This window comes from Sinocyclocheilus rhinocerous, unplaced genomic scaffold (genome assembly GCF_001515625.1).
Source record: "Sinocyclocheilus rhinocerous isolate Xijiao unplaced genomic scaffold, SAMN03320098_v1.1 scaffold475, whole genome shotgun sequence".
Classification (NCBI taxonomy): Eukaryota; Metazoa; Chordata; class Actinopteri; order Cypriniformes; family Cyprinidae; genus Sinocyclocheilus; species Sinocyclocheilus rhinocerous.
Window position 1 is genome coordinate 1,432,147 of NW_015646677.1, and position 10,264 is coordinate 1,442,410.

Below are 10,264 nucleotides of genomic sequence, written 5' to 3' on the forward strand. Positions count from 1 at the left end.
ATATAGACCGGGGGAATCCCCCCATCTCCCCACCCTCTGATTATGTATCATAACGTAACTACGTGTAAACGTTATTTGGCGGTTTTTACTTGGAAAACCAGGTATATTTTTGTGCTGTGCGAGAGCGCTTATTCTCTGCTGTCTTCACGTGCTATCAGAAACTTCCTATTTCCCACTTATTAAGTCGTGAGCGCTTCATGTGAGCACAGCTGCAGTCTTAGGCCCACCCCAAATGCTCTCATTGGTTGAGACGCATTATGACGCGATGATAATCACAGAATCTGTGATTATTTCAGTCCCGCGACCCTGAGAAAATATCTGTGTGATGGCTGTACCAACACATCTGAGTGGCGTAACACTGTAACTGTATATTTTTGTTTTCTCAAGCAAAGCAAATTTTAAAAGTCCACTGAAAACATATCTTCTTACATTTTTGGTCATAGACAACGTATGTTGAAGATATACGTTATTGTCAATGTTATTGCCCAAGCGGTAAAAAAAAAAGAAAAAAAAGTTTATTAAAAAGTGGGCTATATAAAATTTTAATAATAACAAACATCAATGTTCCCTTTGTTTTGCGTATGCTTGTGTCGCTTACAGTTAAAGTCAGTCGTGAGCGCTTCATGTGAGCACAGCTGCAGTCTTAGGCCCACCCCAAATGCTCTCATTGGTTGAGACGCATTATGACGCGATGATAATCACAGAATCTGTGATTATTTCAGTCCCGCGACCCTGAGAAAATATCTGTGTGATGGCTGTACCAACACATCTGAGTGGCGTGAGTCAGAGATTCACAGCAGCTGGAGGAAAACACACACACACACATACAATAATTGGGCTAGAACTGATGTGTTCTAGAGTTTTTGACTACTTAGTGCACAAGTGTGTGTGCAGGTTGCAACGTTACTTTGCAATTTTTTAAATATTTTTGGGGTATTTTGCATGGTCTGTTATTGGAGTAATGTCACCCGTGTGGGAGTTTTAACTCCTATTCACTGGGAATAAAAAAAATAATTTAGCTGATGCAGAGAGACATATAGACCGGGGGAATCCCCCATCTCCCCACCCTCTGATTACGTATCATAACGTAACTACGTGTAAACGTTATTTGGCGGCTTTACTTGGAAAACCAGCTATATTTTTCTTGCATTCGAATAAAAATGGATAAACCTGAAATAATAGAAGAAGGAGGGGAGATGAATTTAATTTAATAATCACAGAATCTGTGATTATTTCAGTCCCGCGACCCTGAGAAAATATCTGTGTGATGGCTGTACCAACACATCTGAGTGGCGTGAGTCAGAGATTCACAGCAGCTGGAGGAAAACACACACACACACATACAATAATTGGGCTAGAACTGATGTGTTCTAGAGTTTTTGACTACTTAGTGCACAAGTGTGTGTGGCAATGTTATTTTAGTATTTTTTTTTCTTTCTATTTTGTTTTTATTTTTATTGTATTAACTTTAGTTACATTTTTTGTAATTTGGTTGTGTTTGATATTTCTTATTTATTGATTGATTGATTTTTTTTTTTTTAAATATGTCTATATAGTTTTTATAAAGTTTTATGTCAGGTTTTAGTTGGTTGTGTTAAAATGTAATGCCATTTTACATTGCAGATTAAACATTAAATTAATACAATACAATAAAAAACAAACATTTTTAAAAAATTAAATTTTAAATGTACTTGCGATAAAATTGTATAAGTTTTTCCGTGTTCATCTTACAAAATAAGTCCTAAAAATTTTTTCCCTGGTAAAAATCGCATCATTTTATGTCAGTTTTAGTAATATTGTACTTCAAATTAGACTAAACGAAAATGAGAAATGTTGCCTTGGCAACTAGCTGAAATATAACTAGTTTTATACTTTTTTCAGGTTATGTTTATTTCAAGTATATGTGTTTTATGTGTTTTAATAACTCACTGTGTTGTGATGGTTATGGGAGAACGGACATGTCTCATATCTAAGGCCTTGAGGAAAGTATAACACTTCATCGTTAACAAAAAACTAAAAGAGTTTTATTAGATAAGACCAAGGACGATCCGTCAATGTCACTCTGTCAAGACTTGTGAGTTTCTCAGACAAGTATAGCACAACTGTCACTTTATATAACATCTCTACTCGACAGACTCATTGTCTCGGCTTTGTTTAGCTGGACTGGAAGAAAAAAAGTGAATAGAAATTATGATGGAAGACCCCCTAAAACAGCTTAATAAATGCAGTTTTCTATGTTGGTCTACTGCCATTTGGACTTTTCTAGGATGGGCGGGATGAATCACAAACCTTTTTATAAAATGCTATTTGTTATTTAAAGACATTCCCGGTCCAGAAAGCAGTTTTATTGGAAAAAACTGTGCATACGCCCCTGCAGAATACGTAAAAACATCAATATTTTTGGTGTGTTTTTCTCTGAAGAGAAAGACTGCAACATTTTAAATGCGCATATGCTTTAAAAAAGTATTTTCGAAGATGTAAATATAACAAAGTTGGAGTATGTTTTATAAGGAAATATTATTTAGGTCCTTTTACTTTAAAATTTCACAATTCAATGTGTTATTTGCGGTTCATTTGTGAAATTCACTAGTAATTTCTGAGGTAAAATTGCTTCAAAATAAATTTTACAGAAATTTTTTTTTTTTTCAGTGTATCTGCTAAAAAGTTTATTTTATTATTTTTCAGACGTAATTTATTGTATAGATGATCTCAAAGCAACACCCACTGACAACTTAAGACATTTTAGCCCAGTTTAATAACAGCAGGCGACTCTTTCCTACTATATGAGTCACGTAAGAGGCTTTAATAAAGGAAAATTGTGCTTTTTACTGACAGAATGGGACTGTTTTCAAGCGTCTTCATCAAGTCTCAAGATTATAGCATTATAGTCTCACCTGATGTTTTTGGATCAAGCGAACTGCGGATGTAAATGACGACCCATTGATCAGGTAAACAAGTCTATTGTTTCCCGTTTCTCCTCCGCAAACCGGGCCAAGCATTGTGTTCATCTTGGAAAAACAAGCCACTTCAAGAGCTCTTCAACATGTTAATCATACACAGAAAAATCCACACGTCCTCAACCTGATGAGAGCATCAGCATAACTCGTCTATTAGCATATTAGCCACCTATTCTGCGCCGCATAAATCTGCATTAACCACGCTTTCATTTAACAACAGGCTCAAGTGTGTCAGGATGTAGATTTACTTCACAATCTGACTGGAACTGGAAAAACTATCCTATTTATTAAAGTGCACACACACACACACACACACACACTCGTCTGGTTTGCTATCCTTGTGGGGACTCTCCATAGGCGTAATGGTTTTTCTACTGTACAGACCGTATATTCTATTGCCCTACACCAACCCTACCCCTAAACCTACCCCTCACAGGAAACTTTCTGCATTTTTAGATTTTCAAAAAACTTCATTCTGTGTGATTTATTAGCTTGTTTACCCATGGGGACCGCAATTTAGGTCCCCACCGTGACACGAGTCCCCATGAGTCTGTGTGTATTCAGGTTTAAGTCCCCACCAGAATAGAAAAACAGGTACACACACACTCTCTCTCTTTATCAGTGAGATTCAAGAGTAATTATTCAGTCACTGGATATCTAGTCTCTGACTTCAAGACTGTCCTTAAAAAAAAAAACAATAAGCATGAGCGACCTTTAAATTCCTCCTTCCTGTCATTTTAGATTTATTCATAAAACACATCTCTAAAACTCAATACATTTACAACGCATTTAAAAATGCAGAACTGCACTTCTGATGGAAGTCTAAAATATATTTTTTTACCAAAACAAATTATTTGTAATTGTTCTGATAACAGATATGAAGAATGGATTAATAATTTGTTTTATTCCACTTTTTCAAATGACTATAAAAATCATTAGACTACAAAATTTTTTTAATATTTATCAATATTTAATAATTAAATTCATATTAATTTGTTGTAATTATTTATAATAATAATAATACAATTATTTTATTACATTAAAAATATTGCGATTATAAAAATCATTAGACTACAACAAAAAAACCTTGTGTTATGAATATTTAATAATAACATTAACAATGATTTTTTTTTTTGTATTATAATTAATTTATTAATGGTGTTTTCATTTACAACAATATTTGGTTTATAATAAATAAATATATTACAATATTAAATAAAAATCGTTAAACAAAAACTTGCATTATGAAAATTTAATGTTATTACTACGTATAATAATAATACTATTATAATTACGCAAGATTTTTTAATTGTCAGTCAGATATAAATATATACATCTATACTATACATCTACAGATATAAATAGATGCATCTATATATGAAGAGTTCAGATGCCGTCTGAAATTTTCTTCTAAAATTAGCATTTTTATCAGGCTCCTATATTTATGCTCAGTTATTTCACTTTAATTGCATAGAAAAGGACCTATACATTGCCATTAGAGTAAAAGTAAATTAGAGTAAATTACTTGATAAAAAAATGCTAATTTTAGGTGAAAATTTTAGATGGCATTTAGAGGCTTTTGCATCTGAACTCTTCATTTATCTATCTATCTATCTATCTATCTATCCATCCATCCATCCATCCATATGTCTCTGCATACTGGGATTTTTCTGCATATTAGACTGACATCCTCTAACACATCCCAGAGTCTAGATCATTTGTAACTGTTGTCTGTCATAACAGAGATATTTACCGCTGAGCTACAGGAACACAGCAATACGACAGCTCACTCCACGAGGAGCGAGAGGAGACATCTGTGTGTGTGTGTGTGTTTAATAAGCCACGGCGCTGTGTGAGTAATAATCCACACATAAAGCAGGAGCTCACAGACAGACTGATCATCATTAGCCAGAACTGAGCCAGAGAGAGAGAGCGAGATTGGACTGGATATACATAGAAAATCTAAAACTAAATATTGCCTCGGACTGAAAAGCACTGCCAGATCTCTGTCAGACAGCAGCACTGCAGACATTCACCTGCTTATCAAACATTCAGCACACAAAGACAGAGAGTCCAAGCTCAGATAAAAGTATCACTGCCGTGATCACTGACTCTGACTCCTGTATGTCTGCATTATATTTGAGTAATGCAAACAAAAACAGCCCAGACGGGGAGATCAGGACCCCGACATGAAGCCTGAACCCTTTAAACACATGAAAGTATTGAGCATGAATGCATGTATCTGTGTTTGTCTGCAGTGAGACAGTGACGTGTGGGATATTTCCACACTCCTGCAGTGTCCTTGACTACGACAAACCACCGGAGACGGGTGTAATTCCACCCGTAAATCCATCTGAAGGGCAGAGAGGATCGTCTTGAAACACAGACAAACTATCTGTTTAACACTTCATATGACAGACATGCCACATGTGAGTGATTCTACAGACTTAAACGGTTGTGTTCGGGTCATTTTGACCCGGAGAGGATTTTAATTTCTTCAAAATGCTAGTTAATGTCATCGCATTGGACTAAAACCTACTGACTTTGTTAACACAGGGTATAACAACTTCCCCAAAAATCAGTATAAATAATTTTTTTACTTTTTTCTGACTTTTTCCCACATTTGTTACACTGGTGGTGTAAGGCAAAATTTGTTACTAAAAATTTAACTATAGAAAATTATAGGACTATTTTTTGTTGCAATTTTTTGTTGTAATTAATAATTTTTATTTATCATTGTAATATTTTTTAATAATAATAATAACCACGATATTGATTTTCATCATAATATAATGAAATTCAAAATGATTTGTTATTTTATATACTACTACTACTACTAATAATAATAATGTTATTTTTGTAATTATTAAATATTCATAATAGTTGCAGTTTGGTTGTCTAATCACTATAAAAAATATAACTATTAAATAAATAAATAATAAACAAAAATACTACTACTACTACTAATAATAATAATAATTATTATTATTATGCTATATTCTAAAATCATGTTCACAATTTTACTCATTATACTAGTTATAACTATAACTAGTATACTAGTTTACTAGTTATACTTGTGGTGTTGGTCAAAAATGGACGACCTACCAAAAAAACAAACAAAAAAAAACTCTTTATGCTATATTAATACCAATACCAAATATGAACTCATGCACCTCACTTTTGAGTGAATATTGCCAAAATTATGCAAAAATAATATTATTTAATTTATACAATTTTCATTTAAAAACTGAGGTGCATGAGCTCAGATCAATGAGGCCTACGATCAATCCGTTTAAAAAAGAAATACAAAACCTGTGCTAAAAAAAAGAAAACAAGGTGACAAAAAGATGGAATCCAAGATTTGCTAATAATATAGCTTAAAAAGAGATTTACAAGCAATTTTTAAAAGGCTGGCTATTTTTGCCTGGGAACATGAAATTAGGTAAAGGATTTTCAGAACAGCACAGAGTTAAAACTCTCGTTTTGACCCTCTACACCTGACAATGTGAGCATCACAACCTCATTAATGCAGAATAAAGTAAAATCGCCACGTCCTTGCAGCATATAAGATAAATGCAGTGTTATTGCGAGTCATCCGGTCAGCACACAGGTGTCAGGACGGGAAATGCACCTGTGTTTCTGCACACACCGTCTATTAATAGTCACACATCTGTGCTAATCTGCCAGCTCATACAGTAAAGTGCAGATCCGGAGTGGCGCGCTCAAAAATTAATCTGTGGGATAATAAAGCTCAACTTGTTCCGGAAGTAAAAAAATACCCTTCAAAATCAGTTTTGGTGAAAATGCATGAACCTTTAAAGACAAATCAAGTGCTCTGAGGTTTAGCAATGACATATGCTTCTGTCAACTTTGCATTGAACTTCATTAAACAAAATTGTTTATTGGTTATGTAGGAGAAAGTAGCTATGTGAAGTGAATATAAAATAAAAATGTTATTCAAATGAAAAAAATAATAATAATAACCTTTCAACAGCATATAATTACTTGCTCCACCTATGAAACAAATTTCCTTGTCAGATGATGTCATCAAGGACACTTTTCATCATCCAATCAAATCGCAATGGATAAAAATGAAGCCCTGCCCAACACTTTTCACTCGGAAAAACATAACGAAAGTTGCAAAGATCTTCTAACATAATGTACTGTAGCTGTTCAAAAGAGAGAAGAAAAAAAATAGGCACACACATAAGATTTAAGAAACATTTAAGAAACAGCTAAGAAATAGGTAAGCTTTTTGCAAAAAATAAATAAATAAATAATAATTAAAAAATACACATAATTTTTTTTTAATTAAAAATGCATTAATTTGATTTAATAAATGTAAAAAATGTAATAAAATCAGCATAAATCAATTGTGAAAACAATTACAGTTTCTCAGTGGAAAAGCATGAACATGGTTAAAATATAGTTAGTCATCATTATTGAGATTAAACCAAAAAATATATTGATGATAAAAATATAAACCTTGTTAATGTGTATTTAAAATATATTCTGTTTTCTAGTAATATTACAGAAAGGTTTCATTTATGACTGACAAATGTGCATTACATTAAGTTTATTATTTTTGATTATTATTTAAAAGGATATACATTTTTTTATGCAATCCAAATAGAAAATCTTACATTTAGGCCTAAATAATTCATTTTCAGTACAATAAAAACACAAAAACCCAGACAGATTTGACTGAATAATCTTAAATCCTTATAAGATTATAAATTCATTCATTCTGCAAATGTTCTGAAATCGCGATTTATTTCTGAACCAGTCAGTTTAGTTAGGCTTATGGGAAAATGAATGAAAAATGAAAAAAGTGAGCATTTGCTTTTGAGCTCTGCATCTTTATCCACTATAATGACACATCAAGCTGGATCTGAGCGATCCAGTATTAAATCAAAGCCATTACTCTGTGAGCGAACCCTGCTGATTTTCACACCGGTGAACGTGACGCACACACATAAGATTTGCCCCAATGCAATACACTCTGGGTCCATTAGCTAATCTCTGCTCATTGAACTCCATTAAAAAAATAAAAAAGGATGAGGATAATGAAAATGCTGGGTAATCGTACAGACGTGAGTTTTAAAATAAAAACACTCTCTCTGAAGCATGCATGTCGGGTACATCCAGAGCGCAGCGAGCGGCCTGCGTGCGTAAATAAGAGCATTTAATGCATCCCTCTCTTCTTCCAATCATAATCATGAGGGATAAATGGAGCGCAGGCCGCGCTGACATGAGTCAGATTCACTGTGAGAGCTGAAACTGCTCGATATCTGCAGCAGAAACATCTGCGTCCTGCTGAACAGCTCGATCAACTGACCTTGAGCAGACGACAAAGCAAAAACAGACCTGATTTACGCCATTTTCACCCTTATGATTCCCATCAAATGATGTTCCAGAGAACTACGGAACTGAGAACTGGTTCTTATTCGGAACCATTTCGATTTTTTAAAAAACACTGGAACTGAATGATTTGGTTCTTGAATGTCATTCTTCTGGTAATGTAGATAAAACAGTAGTAAAATACTACTGTCAATTTAATAAAGTCAATTTATATTTATAGACAAAAATCAGTCTCAAACTCATCAGTCAGTCTAATTCAGGCTGGTTGAATCGGTCCTGTTCAACAAGAAACTTCAAATAAACAGAACCTGTACAAGTGTACATTACTTAATTATAATACTTGATTACTCAATTCAGTTCAGTGCAATTAATGACCCAAATTATTAATGATATATTAAAAACCTATTTTAAAATATATTACCACATTTTTATTGGTTTTGTCTAGTATGTTGTTGATATATATTTAGGATAATTTATTCATTAATTATTTAAATATTAATAAAGACGTTACGTGGAACCAAAATTGTAATCATACAGATATATTATTAATAAGAGTAAATATTCATAGAATAATATTATAATATTATTAATAAAACACACAAAACCAATATAAATGTAATATATTTTATATATTTTTATTAAAAAAAAAATATATATATATAATTATTTTTTGTGTGTTAGAATATTATTAATATTATAAAATATTATAAATATATCACAATATTTTAAAATACTGTTAATAAAAAACAAAAAACATTTGTTTTTATAAATAATATATACTATTACAATTTTGGCACTGCTTTAATGTTTTAATCATTGTTTTTATAATTAGCAAGTAATTTATTGTAACGATATACTCAACAATACACTAAACTAAATAAGTAAAAAAAAAAAAAAGCTAACTTTTTTGTTTACTATATTGCTGGCTATATAGTTAGGATAAATTATTGTTTACTTTTTAAATCGAAATCGAAATCGTAATAGTTAAATTCCTTACGATTCCCATCCACATGAATACTGAAAAAATGTGCATTTAATAGCAAGACATTTTATTGAAGGTTGAAATGAACATAATGCATCAAAGGACAGTGATGCAATGAATAACAGATGCTGTCAGTTAATGGAAGCACTTTAGTTTGGAGAGCCGTCCAGAGTCAAACACGCACGTTCAGTCGACAGCAAGCTGCCAAAACAATAAAACTTAATAGACTGCTGCTACAGTTACCCATCCTGGCACAAATGCATTGATCGAAATTACCTGCCAAACAAATAAATCACGTAAAAGTTTCCCGAGATGGACCCACCTGGCAAGCAGACGGACAGCTCGTTGTAGCCCCCAAACGAGGCGTTGCGTATGAGTTTGCGTCCATCGGGATGAGCCGGGCGGCCCGAGATGGTTCCTCCACAGGTGGAGAACCTGCGGCGGCCCAGGATCCCGTCTTGCTTCATCATGAGGGCGGCCTCACCCTGAAGAGGGCGAGGCTGAGGGGTTGCGGCGGTAATTCGGCGGTCACCACACACACACACACACACATTCAGCTCTGCTCTACACACATACTCCACTGCTGCTAGTACTACAGCTGACCGAGCGCTCTGAAGATACACTCACGCTCGCTCTCTGTTACTCACTGCAGCTCCTCCCTCTCGCTCTACAGCCGCTGTGTGTGTGTGTGTGAGAGAGAGAGAGAGAGAGAAAGAGGCTCTTTGTATGTAATTTTACAGCGTGGTGTATTTTAACGCAGCATATGGTTTAAAGACATCTGGTATTTTACTGAATTAACTGAATTCATGGACACAAAATCAAAATACAAAAGAAACATTGAGAATTTAAACTGCTAAACCCTTGTTGATCAGTAATTGGAAACAGAGCCCTCTGGTGGCTGTGTGATGAGACATCAAGAGAATGAGCTCTATGATTGGTTCACACTTCAGATGTAGCTCTAGAA

At 33.7% G+C, this 10,264-nt stretch overlaps 1 protein-coding gene across 1 annotated transcript in view; it reads right to left on the reverse strand.

The window, feature by feature from the left end:
- LOC107707961 (oxysterol-binding protein-related protein 8-like) overlaps nt 1-9,999 on the reverse strand; it is a 13,879-nt gene extending 3,880 nt beyond the window's left edge. Inside the window, exon 1 of the mRNA XM_016512081.1 lies at nt 9,623-9,999. Within this exon, the coding sequence (XP_016367567.1) occupies nt 9,623-9,770 (148 nt within the window). The 5' untranslated portion in view covers nt 9,771-9,999. The remainder of the gene's footprint in view (nt 1-9,622) is intronic.
- Nucleotides 10,000-10,264: the final 265 nt, after the last annotated feature.